A 19,500-nucleotide genomic window follows, 5' to 3' on the forward strand; every position below is an offset into this window, starting at 1 on the left:
TCTGGTTGGTAGTAGTTTGTCCGTCTGGGTTTTTTAATACTGTAATGTTGGATTTATTCAATCTGTTTTTGAACAGTATATAGAATTCACTAGTAAAAGTTTCTTCACTGTTTACATTTCTTATACCTGTTCTTAATTTGAGTCCTTCTAATCTTTCGCTACAAAAGTAGTCTAATTCGTGTCTCAAAATTTCTATTGATTCTAGAAAATTTGAGTCACCGTTTGCAAATCTAGATAGGCTGGTTAGCTGTCTTTCTATTTTATGTATTTTTTTTTTTCCTGTTGTCTTTAGCTATCGTTTTTCCGAGATGTTAGAACCTAGATGCTATTCTGGTTTTTACATCTTCCCACCAGTCAGCATCGTATTCTGTCGTGTCACAGAGCTCTGTCAGCAAAGTGCTAACAACCTCTATGACATGATCTTTCTCTAACAGAGATACGTTAACCTTCCAACATCCCCTGCCTCTTTGTTGAGTTTCGCCTATATTAAATTCTAAAGTAACACAACTATGGTCTCTGACATAGTTGTTCGAAGTACCTACTGGTCTAACTGTTATTCTGTTTGTCTTTAGGAGTAGGGCTTCAGATACATAGAATCTATCTAATCTACTTCCCACTCCAGTGTGACTCCAGAAGGTTAAACCTGGGTTATCTTTTTCCAGGTGTCTCCATGAGTCTTTTAATTGGAAATTTTCAATAATGTCTTTTAAAGTTTTAGAGCCAAGATCTATTTTTTTCCTATTACTACCTATTTTATCTGTTAGAGGATCCAATACACAGTTAAAATCCCCTACTAGAATAATTTCATTTGTGGTATATAGGTATTGTTTCAGATTATCATAAAAAGCTGTTCTAATAGTATGATCTGCTGGGGCATATACGTTAATTAATCTTATTTTCTGGTTATTAGGCTCTATATCTATATATATTATTCTACCATAATAGTCATGTCTTACAGAGTTAACTTTACCTGGGTAATTTTTACTCACTACAATGCCTGTGCCTGCTTCATTAGGTTTTCCCAATGACCAGTACGATAGGACATTATGGTTTTTATTAAACTGCTTGATCTGATGAACGTTATTGAGATGACATTCTTGTACCACCAGAATGTCAGCTCTATCCCTCTTCATCATATCAATTACCATACGTTGTTTTAAGGTTTTTAGGAAACCTTGAGTATTTAAGGTTATTATTTTAAGTTTCATTAAAAGGTAATAAATATATTTTATAATAAAACCTGAAGTGAGAAGTAGATTAGAAAGGAAAGGAAATTAGGGCTAATTACTATTAAAATTAAACAATGAGGCTCCTACTTACATTCCTTCTGTACCTTTTTATATTCTTGTCCGACGATGTTACTGATCTTGACCTCTTCGTTCTAGATGGCCTGGCATGGCCAAGCGCGTAAGGCGTGCGACTCGTAATCCGAGGGTCGCGGGTTCGCGCCCGCGTCGCGCTAAACATGCTCGCCCTCCCAGCCGTGGGGGCGTATAATGTTACGGTCAATCCCACTATTCGTTGGTAAAAGAGTAGCCCAAGAGTTGGCGGTGGGTGGTGATGACTAGCTGCCTTCCCTCTAGTCTTACACTGCAAAATTAGGGACGGCTAGCACAGATAGCCCTCGAGTAGCTTTGTGCGAAATTCCAAAACAAACAAACAAACAAATCGTTCTAGATTCTTCTTCCATACCTTCCTCGCTGTCAGAAGATGACTCCGACAGTAGAAGGTCTTTGGCCAGAAGCTCTATTCCAGGTCTACTTTGTTTGAATTTCTCTGCTGACTTCTTTGGCTGTTGTTTTTCTTTTTTCTTCTTCTTTATAATCAGCCATTCTTTTCCCGAACGCACTTCTGATGTTGTTTTAACTTGATTTTTTTCCATGTCTGTTTTTTCCCGTTTCTTCACATCTTTAGTTGTTTCTTGTTTCTTTTCCTTTTTTCTTATTTCTTGTTTTTCCACGACTTTTTCAACTGCTTTCTCTACAATTTTTTTTTATTTCTCCTTCTACCTCCATGTTGTTACTTTCGTTTTCGAGAACTTTCTCGACTATATCTTTTACGACTTCTTCAACTACTTCTACGTGATCTTTCTCCTCACCCGATTTAAGGGCTGTAGAGAAGATTTATTTTTACATACCTTGTGGAGGTGATCTTCTCCACATTTCTTACACCCTTTTTTACAATCACTGGGTGGGTGACCGACTTCGTTGCACTTAGGACATACACTCGGCCGCTAAGTGGTCTTCTTCTTTACATTTAGCGCACAGCCTCTTCATTCCTGGGTAATTTGCCATTACCCTGAATTGGCCGATGTTCAAAAAGTTGGGTATCGGGGTCGACATGTCGATCCGTACCCTTCTGGCACCGTTGAAGACTTTATTGTTAATGTGAGTTTCCCTTATCACATTTAACACTTTGCCGTAACACATTAAGGAACTTGCTAGAAACTCATTAGGAACTTCGTGAGGGAGGTTCCTAATTCTCACTATCGAAACGTTGGAACTTGCTGGAATATACTTGTAGTCTTTACCTTCAAAGGTAAAAAAACCCAGTACTCAATGCCTTGACTGTAAAGTTGTACGATGAAAACGTACAACATAACTTTTTACCTCCTAACAGTTGGAGGCACTCCACTGCTTCGGGACCTAACTTTTCTTCTATTGGGTTTATTACATCGTGCGGCAGGGCACCTTCAGGAATATCGGTACACACCGAATTCCTTCTATTAATTTTAATTTCTTGTGCCATAGTGGCACTTAAAACTAACTTCTCAGTTCTATTTATTCAAGAACACTCGAAATAACCTTCTTAAGAAAAGAGTTTCTTACCTTTCAACTTTTCTTTTTTCGGTTCTAGCTCTCTTGCGATAAGTTCGTTTTTCACAATACTACACACGTACCTAGAACCACACTCTTCAACTTCCTCTTCCAGATATGGTGTAAATGTAAGAATAAACTCTGCTCAAACAGCCCAAAAACAATGCATGACAAAACATTTCTGCAACCCCCAAATGGGAATGAATGACTCCAACGTGTATCTCACCCAAATCAACATTAACCATACACCACGATCACGTGATATACGTTACGTCGTTTTTATATGTCACTACCAAATCGACACTTCTAAGTTTGATGAGAAGAAACGAATACCTATCGTAAATACATTTTAAGGTTATGAATCTCGCAAGATAAGATAAAATCTCACTTTGAAAACGAGGGACTGGTGTGCTAGACCTTTGGACTACACGTTTATTTCTTATTTAGTTAACATATTATATACCTAAATAACACACAAAAATTAACTACATGATTATTTAAAATATACTATATGAATATTAGATTAGTGTAGAAGTAAAATATGTCTAAGTAAACCATTATATAATATACTCTAAAACACTGTATAAGGCCTTCTTTTAGCCTTTACGAGGTTCTGTCAAAATATGTTCATTATAGATGGATTTCCTTGAAAGATATATTGTTGGATAAAAAGTAGTGAATCAAAAGTTTTACTTGGGATGGCACCTCATATGATTCTTGTGTTTGCTTATAATACGTTCTTTTCCGCAATGAGGGGCATTATTTCTTAGTAAAAATGACGCCTGAGATCTAGCGATTGTTTAATGGCTGCGTACTGACAATTAATTAGCTTTTCACTTTTACCTGTGGTTTCTACGAACGATAGAAATTATATTTTATATGAAAAGCATTTTCAACGGTAAATAAATCCTTAAATTCTCCAGTAAAGTGGCATGCAAACAGATGTTATATTCATCACGCTAAACATTTTATAGCACTCTAAAAACTACGGATAGAAAAATTAAAGATATTTAAACGAAAACTGATTCCAAGATAATGCCTAAGTGTGTTTTTCTTATAGCAAAGCCACATCGGGCTCAGTTCACCGAGGGGAATCGAACCCCTAGATTTCAGCGTTGTAAATCCAGAGACATACCGCTGTACTAGAGGGGCGTGATATAGCATCTCTATATTTTAATATACATACATAGATATATAAATTTTACAGATTCTCTGAAATGAATAACAATATGGAGAATACTAAATCAAGCATAACTCGGCGAAAATGATAAACCGGGCTATACCTTTAATTTGTATAGAGAGGACACAATATCTAGCTAAATAATACATAATAATTAATTAGTAAGGTTATTGTAGCCTATACTATATGTTTCTCATATGGACATTGGATATCGAAAATGTAAAATAAATTTAATCAAACCATACATATAGTATATATTCGAACAATTTATGAGACCTTTCCTTACAGTTTTAGCATCTTATCAAAATTTATTTATTATAGGTGCAATTACCCGAAAACTATATATAGTTGGATAAAAGAACTATTTATTGGGTATAACACCTTTTATAATTGTTACGTTTGCTCATGCTGTTTTTCTTGGAGAAGATGTGACGTTAATCTCACTATTCCTTGCTAGAAATGTAGTCCGAAATTTAACGACAATTTAATGGCCAAGTACTGACATTAGCTTTTCACTTATATTTGATTTGTACGAGAGTAAGTGATTTGTTTTTATATCCAAAGTATTTATTCTCAACAATAAATATTTCATAGTTGTTACAAAGGAAATTTTCACCACGATTCTCTATCTCCGATATCGAAATTCAATAAATTCTCCGATAGAGCTACCTTTCAACAGCTATTCTCTTTTTTAGTGTTAAACCATTTTAAAACAAACTCAAAGTAAAATGATACACAAAGATAATCTAAACATAATTACAGATATTTAAACAAAAAATAATTCTAAGACAACATCTAAGTAAGAGGGATATGACAGTTTGAGCATATTTTAATTTACATGATATTAAGATGTTCTCTATTGCCAAATATTGTGATAAAGCTTCATTTTATAATGGCCTATGACTGTAATAAATGGATAAATAAAATACCGGGCTCTAACACAGTCACGAGATATATTGATACACGTTATTTTATTAGCTTATATGTTATTCTTATTAGCTGCAGAAAAACATTTGCTAGAGTTATCTTGTATAAATATATAAAAGTACTATTTATAAAAAGAAAATGTTGCTGATATTATTTTTAAACTAATTTATAATAATGTTTGTTTATTTCGTATCTGAATTTCATGTAAAGCTACCAGAGGGCTACTTGTACTAGCCATCCCAAATTTAACATTGATAAACCAGATGGAAGGGAGCTAGTCAGCATCATTCACCGCCAATTCTTGGGCCACTCCTTTGTCATCGAATAGTGGAAGTCACTGTAACAGTATAACAGCCCCATAAAAAGGGCAAGCATGTTCAGTGTCAGAGGTCCAAGTCCAACACCCTAACAGACACAATGATATTGGTTGCTGTTATTTTCCAGTTTTTCGTGTAGTTAATTTTGTTCTAAATATAAATAACAAGAATCAACGAGAAGAAAAGCGAGAATTTGATTTATCTTAACCTTAAACGAAAAATAAATAACCTAAATTATATTTTACAATATATATAAAATCAAATAAATATTAGGATATTTGAACAAGTTGATTTACAGAGCTTGGAACAGGTCAATATTGTAAATTATCGATCTTTGTGAAAGGTGTTTTGTTTCGGGTTGTTTGTGTCCAAGTTAATAAAGTTAACCTTAGATGACAGCACGAGTGCCCTAACAGTGTATTACCCTCGTAAAAATGTTCTGACTTCTATACATACCAGTAATCTAATGATTTATATGTGAAACCTTTAGAGAATGAATTTGGAGCAGTATACATAAAGTAAGAGGTCCTCGTATGTTAGGTGGTAATTCTCTACACTAATTCAATTTTAAGTACATTTTAATACTTTTATCTTTGAATCCCAATCACACCAAACATGCTCGTCCTTTCAGCCGTGGGGCGTTATAATGTGACGGTCTATCCCACTATTCTTTGGTGAAAGAGCAGCCCAAGAGTTGGCGGTGGGTGGTGATGACTAGCTGCCTTCTCTCTGATCTCACACTGCTATATTAGGGACGACTAGCGCAGGTATGCCCTCGTGTAGCTTTGCGCGAAATTCAAAAAATAAACAAACTTGTTAGTTATAGCTAAAATTGAAATGGCAATTATACCAGTGAAGAACTAGAATAATATTAGTGTGACCTGACTGAAGAACTAGAAACGTAGTAGGCTATTATAGTGCAGAAATAAAGTTGGCGAACGAGACACATAACGAAAAATAATACCAGTAGCGGTACTGAACTTGGAATTTGAAAGAAAACGTGTTAACTAGGCGAAAAATAAATGAAAAACGTACCGTATCGAGATTTTCTGAATAAATTGTGATAGAATTATCTACAAGACATTAATAAAATATAACAGTATGGAACTAGATTCGAAAATTGAACATTTAGTAAATTAGAATAATAATACAGTGATAAACTTGGTAATGGAATAATTAATAAGGCAATACAATATTATAAATTTCAAGTGGACTTTTAGAGAAATAGAAAAAATACAATACTTCATAACTGGAAACTTATAAATCGAGACGAGAGCAGTACAGTACTGGTCTTACCAAATTGTGTTTCCTTACACCAAAGCCCCATCGGGCTATCTGCTGAGCCTACCGAGGGGAATCGAATCCCTGATTTTAGCGTTGTAAATTTGTAGACTTACCGTTGCACCAACGGGGGATTGGTCTTACCACATTGTTTAAACTATACATTTCTCAAAGCTGCTGAGCTAGGGTGTAGCCCATTTTATGGTTCTGAATATTCCTTCTTATGAGTGTTATAACAAACAATGACATTTATTCTCACTGTTCCTCAAAGAGTCTATGTGCAAGCGAAAGCTGCAGCTGAATGGTTGCTGTTAAACAGGTCATTCACCCCCATTTGTCGTAGTAAATGTATACTCTTCAAAACAAGAAACGCAAAAGGGATATTTTTGTTATTTTAAAGAGAAATATATGTAATAACGTTACAAGCTCAGAGTATGTGATGTTACACGTGTTAAGGTACTGAATGTCAGACCAAAATGACAATAAAAGTTGTGCACTTTGAAAACGGAGGAAAACATCGGATTTTTCGCCAAAACGCATGCGTGTCCAATAAATTTGTTTGAGAGATCTGCATGTTCTGCAAGTGCAACATGTGCAAAATCCATATAAAAGTGACGGGTTTCCAAAGCTCTATGTTAAGCCACCGACAGGCAATACAGTTTCGCCAAGACTGACTGAAGCACAACGCAACAACGACATTGGTCGTTTGGAAGCAGGCGAATCTCAAACAGATGTTGCCAGAGCTGTGAATGTCCACCCAAGCACCATCACAAGGCTATGGAATCGTCCTCAACAACATGGATCAACTCGTGACCGTCCACGATCTGGCAGACCTCGCGTGACCACGCCCGCACAAGATCGCTACATCCGGTTACGTCACCTTCGGGATAGGACCACCACTGCGACGTCTACTGCCTCAACCATACCTTTTGCGTAGATTCGATCAGACCGTACGGAACGATACGTCGACGAGATTCTTAGGCCCCATGTGCAACCCATCATGATGAACGTCAACGACGTTTTTCAACATGACAACGCCCGTCCTCACATAGCCCGACTCACCACTGTCTTCTTGAGACACCACAACATCAACGTTCTTCCTTGGCCTTCCAGATCACAAGATTTAAGCCCCATCGAACATCTTTGGGACGAGTTGGACCGACGTCTGCGACAACCTCAACTGCAGACTCTACCTCAGCTTGCAGCAGCTTTGCAGGCTAAGTGGACAGCCATTCCACAGGATGTGATTCGTCATCTCATCGCTTCCATGGGCAGGAGATGCCAAGCAGTTATTGATGCTTACGGGGGGCATACTCGTTATTGACGTTAAACTTCAACTAGTGAGCGTGGACTTCGCCTTTGCAGACTTTGGATGTTTAGCAGTGAATATGCAAAGTTTCACACATGTCATACAGAACTACCCGGAATAAACTTGTTAACAATTTGTCTCATATTTTGCCTTTTGCGTTTCTTTTTTTTGAAGAGTATATTTCAGGCTAATTATTCATAATAGCAACACATTTGGACTTAGTTTGGGAACTATAGTACATTTTGTTTTCTTAAAACACCACATTAAGTTCTACTTCAGCTGTTATGGTATCATTGAATCTTTGCTATAATTTACAGATTTTTGCGTTTTCTTAGTTTTTTTTTCCATTTTCTTTTACTTATTCATTTCATCAAAATGTGAATTAACAGACGAAGAAGTGCTCTTTTCAGTTACAGAAATTTTAACATGAGCCAGTAAATATCATTTCATTTTAAAATGATGAAAGTGGCAAGTTGTAGTTGTATTCCAATAAAAAGAACATTTTTTTAGAACGGAAGAAATATAAAATTAGTGTAGGAAGTTACTCATTCCTGTCATAAACGTTATTTGAGGAAGAACACCACACAACTTCTGAAACGGGTATCTTCTGTCCATGAACAGTTAGGAACAAACATGACAAAACAGGGAGGGAGCACATCTGAGTAGAAGAGGATAAGTCAGGAAAGTGATCCAAATCAGCTAAATAAATGAATCCCATAGAAGGAAAATGGGTAAAGAATGACGCATCCCATGGTGTACAATGACTAAAGCATGGCACACTGTACTTTGTAAGTCAACTTAATCCAAATCCTCCTCAAAGGTTATCACAAGGGTTGATTGAGGATCATACCAGATTCATCTCAAGCTCTAAACTCGTTAATGTGAGAAAATGACCAATTTAATACCACTTCAGTGTCATTGAGCCAGGGATCCGAAAATGTAGCAACTTGTATATTTAAGAAAGTCCATTGCATGCAGTCAAATCCCACAACCGTGAATTTGGTTCAAAAATCTAAAGGTGAATAATATCATCATCATAAGAGAAAATGAGGGAATGCCCAAGACAGAGAAGGAAAGAACTCATGTATACCCTTTGTGACCCATGAATCAGAGGGAAGAAAATGGTCAACCTCGAACCTGTTTAAGGACCTATATATGTTGATTGGTTTAAGATCCAAAACCAGCCCACAGGGTACTGGAATCTGTGTAAGGATAGGATTAGGATACCCAATCAAAGGGTTGAACTGCACTGAGACCTATGTGTCATTAAATTCGGAGGATGGTATGTTTTCCATTCTGGCAGAACACCATCACCCTACCCTGAAATGCATGGTTATAGCCATCTGTGTGGAACTCATCCAGCAAGATGCCTCTATGGGCAACTGCACCAAAAGCTTGTAAGTGGTAAGGGCTTCCATAATCCACTGGAAGAAAGTGGAAAAAAAGCATTGGAGAGTCCAGAAGGATTGTTACACCCAACACAGTGCAATGAGTGATCACAAAACCTTATTTTGAAAAGCCGCCCATACAAATTTATTCAATCAAGGCATGATTTCCCCATGTCATATATGGTTTGGGATAGGTCTATTTATGAAGCATATATCATAAGTTACTGATCCTCCTGTGATGTTATAAAACATTCATTGCAAAGGTGAGCATGATGAGCCACGGAAAAAGAACTCTTGAATAAACATGGTGTACAGTGAATATTTATGCTGAAAGAATACCTGGTTAGACATCACTCGTCATAGAGTGGGATCCAAAAGACGAAATTTTAAGCAAAGACCTCTGAAAGAAAAGGCAGTAATAAAGACTCACCTCATGATATAAGTGCACCCAAGCCTAAAATGTAGCCATAGGTGGTAGGCAGTAATCCAAAGATGCAGAAACTGTAATGTGGTGGAGATAGTGGAAAATGTACGTCTGAGGTGTGGCCTACACATGTGACTCTAGAATCTTCTCCAAAGTCTGACCAAAACGAGAAGCAAGAGAAAAGATGACGTGGTGGATTTGATTAGAGGTAGCACAGAATAATGGATGTTGAGAAGAGGAAGAAGTGTAATAAGCCAAATGGATTAAACAACGAATCCAATTAATAGGGGTGAAGGGTGAAAGATCACGAGAGGAAAAGGGTTGTCAGGGGTTCCCATTCTCATCTATTTTTTCCCTGACAACCAATCAACAGCCTTACTGTACCTTTTTTGAGCTCATTGCCTCGTGTTCTTTATTTCACCTATTCCTTAAGGCTTAATTAATTCTCCTTTTGCCCTCAGACGCAAAGCAATGGGGTTATCTGCACCAAATAAGTTGTAAAAATACAAAAGTAAAATATTATAAAATGTAAAAATAAATCACGTTAGAAACCTAATAAAGTTTCAAAAGTAGGTAACAAAACTAGATGAAATTAAAAAGGCCAATGGCCCATGAAAATTTAAAAATACATGTTAGACAATGTCACAACCGCCAATAACACTGTTCAATGTCAGGGATAAACCTGTAAAAATACATGTCTAAAATGGTGCTGTTTCTCAGAGTCATAGTGGTGGCATGACAGCAAAATGAAGAACAAGATGACCAAAGAGCAACAGGAAGTTTGATCCGCAAAACGTTTATCATGTTGCTTCGTCCAAGTCGATTGTGTCACTGAAGTCGTTCCTGCAAATATTGACTTGACCTAATATCCAGAAAAACTGGATATAAGCAGGCAAGTGGTGTTAGAATGGGGTGTGAACTAACATGAAGCGATTCCAGAGCCAGGAGAGCGGTAAGAAAGTCAGAATAAATAGTACAACCTGTGTATTACATAACTTCTTCTTGATCCATGGCAAGATAAATGGCATACAACTCAACAGTTAACACAGAAACTGTAGAAAAGATTATGTGAGCAACCACTGAGTCATTACAAACCGCTGCAAGAGCCCACAGAGTCACCTGATTTTGAATCATCCATATAAATAGAAATAGAAGAATGGTTTGAAAGATATTCAGCAAATGTAAGATGGTACTTTCAATTGAGAGTATCCACTTTCCTCAAATAACTCTGAGAAAGGTCACAGATGTGAATAGTAATAAGATGGCTGGTCAGTGGAGACATCAACGTCATCTAAGGAAGACCTAATTCTACTAACTGCATCTGGATACGAAGTCCAAAAGGGAGAATGAAAGACCATAGCCCACCAAGGAAGGAAGACGCAACCCCAGGTGGGATGCTGTGATAAGGATGAAAGTTTAGTAGGATACTCCAAAGAATGTTGCAAATGGTAGAAGTTAAGAAAAGATTCATGGGACTGTGTACAAACTCTGGACTGAAGAAGTGTAGAGCCAAAGTCCAACATGGTCCAGCATTTTCAAGACTGAAGTTCTGGCAAAAACATAGACCTGAGATCTATTGTTCAGTTTTGACTGAATGATGGCACAATAGATCTTGAGCACAGAAAATTGATCCACTTTCCAAGAGGTGGAAGAGAAAACATGGATAATATTTAGCACCCTCTTAAACTTGACATGCAACTACTTGATAAGAGGAATGAAAGTAAGCTTATGGTCAAATATAAGCCTCAAGAACTTTGCCTACGGAACCACAGGAAGAACAATATTACCAAGACAGAGGTCAGGAACAGGGTGTATATCCTGTTGGTAACAAAAGTATAAGCAAAGAGATTTGGAGAAAGAAATAAAAACTGTTTGCTCTGGTCCACTTCAACAAGCAACTGAGAGCAGCCTGAAGCTGCTGCTCAATAAACCTCATGTTGGACAATGGACACGAGACGTGGGATACATTGAAATAGAGCTCATTTGCAAAAGTAGGAGAAAGTTGTGTGGTGCTAGTGTTAATTTTAATACTGAAAAGTGTGATGCTCAAGATAAAGTCCTGAGGAGGTCCAAATTCCTATGGAAAAGAATGTCAAATCAAATCACAAAGAATTAAAATTATTTGTCCAGTGAAAAGTTCTGAATAAAATTGATAAACAGCCATACAATTCAAACAAGTGGAGGTCCTGCAATATGATGTACCTCTAGGTAGTGTCGTAAGCCTTAAGGAAACTAAGATTTTCTCTCCAACCACCATTAGAGATTGTCCACAATGTAGTTTTTTTGTTTTGAATTTTGCACAAAGCTACTCGAGAGTTATCTGTGCTAACCATCCCTAACTTAGCAAAGACTAGAGGGAAGGCAACTTGTCATCACAACTCACTGCCAATTCTTGGGCTACTCTTTTACAAATGAATAGTAGGATTGACGGTCACATTATAATGCCACCACAGCTGAAAGGGCGAGCATATTTGGTACGATGGTGATTCAAACCAACAACACTTAGATTATGAGTCAAAGCACAAAACAAGAAAAGGGAAAAGTTAATCTTGTGAGAGGAGTGAAGTACCATACATAATGTGCCTTGCTTTGTTTTTTGATAAAATACTGGCAGAAGCAAGACTCAAATTATCAAATTACACTGGGAATGCACTATATATCCAGTTTAACCTTTATTTAGTTGAATATTTATTTTTTTACTGCAAGTGTATTTTGTGAAACATTATTTTTTTCATTTATTTATTTACTTATTTTTTTCTTTTCCTTCTGTGTGAAATTAAATTAATCATATTTCATTGAAGGTTTGGATATGCTGTGAAAATTTCACTCTATAATTTCTTTCAATGTAATCTCTTTAAAACTTACTTAAATAATTATATGTGTATATATATATATATATGTACTTGCCAATGCACATAACACTGCTGTAAATCTAGTTAGTGCCAAGTTTGTGACTTGTTCAAAATTTCATTCTTTTACAAAACAGTTTATCTTTAGTAACTGTTATTGAGCAGAAATATACCTGCTTTATTGTATATTGGAGTCTGCATGAAATTATAAGCATACATGTTTAAACATGTCTTGCCATAGTCAATATACATAGAATTAACATAAAAAGGTTTTATTACTCATGTTCACATTTTTGACATAAAATCTTTGAACTTTATTATTGTATCCAAACAGTATGTTTAATAATTAAATTAGTTAAAGTAGTTAACATCAATCTCATATTTTGTGTTTATTTCCACATTTTTATTCCATCTTCCTACAGAATTCTACACAGTAATAGCCAACAGCATTTTTATATTACATTGTCTCTAAAACCAGAAACATGAAATATATAATTCTACATAGAATTTAGAAGAAAACATTCCTCAAGTTCAATAAACATATATATACATCATTTGGCTCATTTCTATCCAAAATATATCATGTTTTTATATTAATAATTTTCATTTTTGACACAGAATGAAGTTTTGTTTCCATTTAGTGGACCTTTAACAAGTTTTTTTTTGTTAATTGTATATTATTGCAGTAATAGTGACTAGGTTGAAGCACAAATAACATTACAAAATTATCACCTATGCTCTCCATGTATAACTAGAATTTTCTGACTTTTTTAAGTAATGACTGTCATTATAAATTTATATTTTAGGTAATTCTATGAAACGGAAACCTACTAAGGCATAAGATTTGCAACTATGTAAAGTAGAATGTTTAAAATATATACATATATTATAATTTGTTATCATCATCATAATATTTTTTTACTAGTCTTTATCTTTACCTTTCTAAATAATATTGAATGAAGCAAAAAAATATTTTACTACATATGGTATATAAAAGGCATTTTTACATTAATATAACTGCAAATGTGATATCTTTGGCTTTTTTTAAATAACTTTTAAATTTACATGCTCCGTTTTCATAACCCATACCAAAAGGCACCTTTTGTAGGCTTGTTTTTAATGAAATCATATATATTTCCTTATTATTGAAAAATACAATTAACAATGATCTCAGAAGATTACTTACATTATAGATCTTAGTACAACAGTCAGACAAATAAAAAGTTCTCACTTAAGCTCAGATTTCAGTAATCTCTTTGTCTAATGCACAAACAAACACATTCTAGTTTAAATTTTTTCTACCACATTTATGGTAATATACAGAAGCTTATATTCACCTAGGTTTATAATTTCTCTGATGCAAGAGATACAAAAACACAAGGTAATAGAAGACAAATTATTGATACAGTTGATTGTTCTTCTGAAAGCAATCATGCAGGCTTTGCATATACTGAGTTTGTGAAGCCCACCTGGAAAAATAAAAAATGTTAGTTAACACAATTCAAATTTTTGTTTTAAAAAGATCTACTAAAAATTGTAATGTAACTGAAAACAAGGCATTAATTAACACTAGTGGTTACACTTCTGGACGTAATCATGCAAGTTTTATACACAGAATTGTGAAGCTCACCTAGAAACATTAAAAACTGTTAACAAACTTGAACTCTTGATGTTCTTTGTTTGAAATATTTAGGATAAATTACTGAATACTTAGCTTTTACTTATTTAGTTTATTAAAACAATTATAAATTTTTCTTAGGACCAGCACATCAGTTTGAATTTGTACAGCAAAAATCTTTTATCTTTACTGAACTTCCCTTAATTAACAAAGTCTGTATTTTACTTTTTGTCCTTAAACCCCTTAATATTTATTAAGAACTTTCAGAGGATTAAATAACCAAAGCTTTGCTGATTAAATCTGTACTATATCAGTCACTGAAATAGTTTTACAAAGTTTTACTGATTAAATTTGTACTATATCAGTTACTGAAAAAGTTTTACAAAGTTTTACTGATTAAATTTGTACTATATCAGTTACTGAAATAGTTTTACAAAGTTTTACTGATTAAATTTGTACTATATCAGTTACTGAAATAGTTTTACAAAGTTTTACTGATTAAATCTGTACTATATCAGTTACTGAAATAGTTTTACAAAGTTTTACTGATTAAATCTGCACTATATCAGTCACTGAAATAGTTTTAAGAAGGTATTGTGTAAAATCATAAATTTATACATGCAGCAAATACATTTTACTGATTAAATTTGTACTTTGGTTTTAAGAAGGTATTGTGTAAAATCATAAATTTATACATGCAGCAAATACATTTTTAACTTTGGTTAGTAATTTTTATTTTGTTTGAAGATCAAATCTATGCAGTGGACTGTTTGTGTTGTGAGGACAATGAGTTCAAAACCCAAAGTTTCAAAATTACATATTGCATGATTACTGCAGATCCACCAAAGTAATTTTTATCTAAAACACATACAGAATCTTTTGATTAAAAAAGAGCAGAAGGTTAACTGAAATTTATTTGTATTTTGTAAGGAATTAATAGCTATGCTATATAATGTTGTATAAGCAGATACAGATTTATAGGAGGGGTCAAAACCCCCACATCAATCTTTTAATGTTATTTAACATTGTATGAACAACCTCAGATCTAAGGGAGGAGCTCAATGAGTCCATACTACCATCCATTTTTTTCCAAAAATTAATAATTGTGCAATCTAATGTTATACAAGGTGTGGATTTAGGGAAGGGGTCAAAATCCCATCTCAACCCTTTGCCTATCTTTTCCATACATTAATAACTATGTTATTTAATGCTGCATAAACAGACATAGATCTACAATGTGTGTGTGTGTGTTAAAAACTATTTATGTTGTTTTTTCAGAAATCAATAATAAAACAGACATGTAGTATTTCAAAGACACATTACATAAAAGTTTTCAGTTGACTGGTCAATAATTGATTATTTCTAAATAAATATAACAATATTAATGTCAATTAAACAATGCCATAGTAAATTTTAATGTATTAGTTTTCTCTGGACACTAACAATGTGTATGTGCTCAAGACTAAAGATCCATTTTCATTAGAGTTACTATTGCTTAAGATATTTCTAGTTCATATAACATAAGTGTTACAAAATTGATTATTCATTGTATGAAACTTGTAATACTTGCAAGAGAATGCTTTTGTATTGTTGATGTCCAAAATAAGTGAAAAAACAAGTGCTATAACATATAAGTAATGACTTAAAGAAACTGAAACAGGCATAATGCTTATGAAATTTAAGATATGAATTTAGGTGTAGACATTATATTTTATTATAAATATAATTATAACAGTTAATTTGAATTAAACATGTTCATCTTTAACTATTTTATTGCATGAATCATTTTACTAGAAATAAAGATATATGCTTTGAAGCTGTTGATCATTATAACCTCTGAACAACTCATAATGATTCTGTAGGCTTTAAGTAATTTTATTACCAAGGTTACAAATATAAAAAATTCAGTAGTGCAAGTAGAGATTTAGTTGGACTTTCAACATCCCTTACTCATCCTTGATCACCCTTGTTCTGAGTAACAGTTACTCATGGATCTCTAACATAATTTGAAACACACATCAATCATGTTTCAAACTATTTAACATATCTATTTCATACAGTAAGCTTTTATATTCCTTTATTTTAGTTTGATGAACATTAGTCTTCTTCATTTGACCTTAACCCCATCTTTAGAGGTCAGCTGCTCAGGTATTTTTAATTAGCCAATAATTCTTAAGCTTGAGTGTCTTGCCCTGATAGCAACCCTGCAGGGTTAGTATGTTCAGTGACAGAACTTCGAATCCATGATCTACAGGTTGACAGTTGAGTGACTAAACCACCAGACCCATTTTAATGAGCATCATTACTGTCCATCAAATATTGTGCATTAATTTTTATAGATGTTTTGAAAAATAATTTTATTTCCAACAGTGGAAGAAATATTTAACTACTTTACACAGGTTATAGGCCTATAACAAAAACTAGTCATTTCATAAACATTTGAACACTGATGCTTATTAACGTTAAGTATATATATATTTTTAAGTGTTATTTGAAAATGTCACAAAGTAATGTTTATTTTTGTCAACAAAAATTCAACAGTTTTAGAACAGTAGGTTTGTTGAAGTTTTAATTAAAACCATGAAACATTATAAACTGTATTACTATAGGTTGTCATACATTCAGTACTACTTTGTACTACATATGATACATTTTCATGTGCTATAGCTTATGATGCATAAAGTAACTTTCTTCTAAGTTAATGTATTTGAAAACAGGATTTCATGTAACTTTCCATATACTTTTGTCACAAGTACTAAAGATAGTTTTATATGTTAATTCTAAGTACTTAAACAATTTTAACTCAAAAATATTTTATAACTGATATTTTATCATATTCTAAAACCTTATTTAATGTAGTTAATGAAGAAAAAAGTTAATATATTCGTTGCTATGCAGCTGCAGAATTTTGCCTATAACAAAAAAAAATTCTGCCTATCCCAAGGAAAAATGTTACTTTTACTAAGAACTTATCACTCACTGAGAATATATTATCCATTTCCTGATTTTTCAGCATTTTCTTTAGCTTCTGTGCTGGCCACATCTTTTGAAAAGAGCTATGAATGAAACTTAAATGCAAATGGATAGAGCAGTATGTAGACTATCACATATTATTCAAGTAAATATATAGATTTAAAAGTAGTTGTTTTTCCCCTTTGTTGTGAATTGTGAAAGTGTTTTGTGTTAAATTATACTTGTTTGAAAGTTGGAGAAACTGTTTTCAAGGAAATGAATCAAATAATTTAAGATGAGGTAGATAATTTTATACAGTTGAGAGACTGGTTGAATGGGTAGCAAAGAAAACTTTATCAAAAGTTTTACCCAGTAATTAGTGTACATTATTGGAGAAGGTTTATATATATATTCACACACACGCATAGTAAGAATGCAAGAAGTCACATGAGTGGAGGATGTCTCTCTTTTTTAACTTATGGTTTTTAAACATTTTAACAGATTTACTATAGTTTAATTAAGCTGCAGTCTTTGTAAACATTAATTTTTTTATTATGTCTACCAAATACAATAATCATCAAATCAGATAAAATAACTGTTTAGTGAATGTGGTAGGCAACTTAAAAATACTGTGAGGACAGATCTTTATTGAATATCACATTTGTTTATATCCTATTCAAACAACATATGTAAATAAGTTAAACAGCCATTTAATTAATTATAACTTTAATCCTGATATATTTTAAATAAAAACATTATTGTCCTTATCATGAGAGTAAAACATATTTTTGTTATTATCACCTTATTTGATTTACAGAAGATTAGTGCAACATTAACTGATATTTGAAATACAATAGTTATTGTGTGGTGATATTTAGTCAATATTAACAATTCATCCATCAAGTGGGAAATGCCCATAAAACTTATGGGAAAAATGTTTTTCACAAAAAAGCAAGTAGCTAGTTTCAAAATAGATCAATCATCTGAAATCAAACATGATTAAAAATTACTTAAAAATCAAAACAATACAAAAGAAAATAGGGAAACTAATACCACATTAGAATAATACTTTTTTTTTCTTACACAGGTTGTAAGGGTGCTGGTATGAAAATTGATTAACAAGTCCATTAATTACTCAATTAATAAATACAACTAATGATCAAGCTTTAATTCAAATCAAAGAATAAATAAAATATCTTACATGTTCCAGCTAAATCCTCTCAACATAGTTTCCTGGAAAAGTCCCTAACAGTCCTGTCCTAACACATGTCCCCACATACCACCCATCATTACACTTTTCCATCACATAAACTACATCTCCCTCTTGAAGTTCAAGTTCATCTTCATTCTGTGGTCTGTATGAGTACAGAACTCTGTACCTGAAATAAAAAATCATAAGAGAAAAACGTAAATAGTTACTAACCTTCTTTATTTTGATCAAATGTTTAAAGTTTGTGGCTACACTTTCATTTTCTGTAGAAATTGAAGAAAGACATCAGGACTAAACTATAAATATATTTGAAAAACAACTTACTCTAAGAGAATAGATATATTAACATATGCTAGTTTAAAATCAGATTAAGAAAGAAATTCAAGCTGTACTCACAATTGTTTTGCAATTGTAGACCTTAAAATAATTTCAGAATAGAATGTATGAGTTGATCACTTTTTAAGAGATCTCAGACTAACTACAAGTATGTAAAAACTTAAATATCATTTACAACAGTATGCAATGAAAATAAACTATTATATCAACATATCCTTTTCAATGGTTTTCAACAAGGAAAATATCTTAATGTATTTTCAACTCATTTGTTATAGTTGTAAACATGAATACAGAAAGCAAATGTTAACTTTATTGAAGGATTTATAGCATTATTTCCCTAAAATTTTGAAAAATTGTACTTAATGTCATGGTTGTGCTTTTTAAGTGCAAAGCTACACACTAGGCTATCTCAGCTCTAACCACTGTCTGGAATCAAATCCAGATTTTAGAAAAGTAAGTCCAAAAACTTGATGTTTATTGACATAAAAGGAGTGCTTAATGTCATAAGAAACTGATAAAACTATTAAAAATTAAACATGCAACATTTTGGTATTATAAATTCTAAGCTTTTCACTAGCAATAAAACAAGACCAGCTGATAGACCTGGAAAACTGATGTCATGTAAATTTTTATATACTCAAGCTTAAAGTACATGACATTCAGATAATAACAACCGAAACCATGTAAAAATACAACAATGTTAATGAGTGAGCAAGTTATTACTTCTAATACATTTAACTAAATATATACAGTAAAGTCAGATGTAGTATGTCTACAGCTTTCAAGCAAAAAAACTTAATTTATTAACAATATCTTAACCATTTGTCTAATCAAGCAGTTACATATTGTTAATTATGGCTAAAACATTGTGAATAAATACAGTATTTTCACTG

At 33.3% G+C, this 19,500-nt stretch overlaps 1 protein-coding gene across 35 annotated transcripts in view; it reads right to left on the reverse strand.

The window, feature by feature from the left end:
• Positions 1-12,872: 12,872 nt before the first annotated feature.
• The window catches only part of LOC143255824 (uncharacterized), a 201,908-nt gene continuing 195,280 nt past the window's right edge, over positions 12,873-19,500 (reverse strand). For 23 of the 35 annotated variants that reach the window (XR_013030880.1, XR_013030877.1, XR_013030874.1 and 20 more), the window contains 3 exons: positions 18,263-18,440; positions 17,090-17,152; positions 12,873-13,960 (listed from right to left, as the gene is read on the reverse strand). Coding sequence is in view for 3 of the 35 variants with exons in the window: in XM_076512124.1 (XP_076368239.1) it covers positions 18,272-18,440 (169 nt within the window). In the remaining 32 variants the exon portion in view is untranslated. Of the gene's footprint in view, positions 13,961-17,089; positions 17,178-18,262; positions 18,441-19,500 lie in introns of all 35 variants that reach the window. The other 12 variants (XR_013030876.1, XR_013030860.1, XR_013030863.1 and 9 more) reach the window with 3 other exon arrangements.

This window comes from Tachypleus tridentatus, chromosome 7, assembly GCF_004210375.1.
Source record: "Tachypleus tridentatus isolate NWPU-2018 chromosome 7, ASM421037v1, whole genome shotgun sequence".
Lineage (NCBI taxonomy): Eukaryota > Metazoa > Arthropoda > Merostomata > Xiphosura > Limulidae > Tachypleus > Tachypleus tridentatus.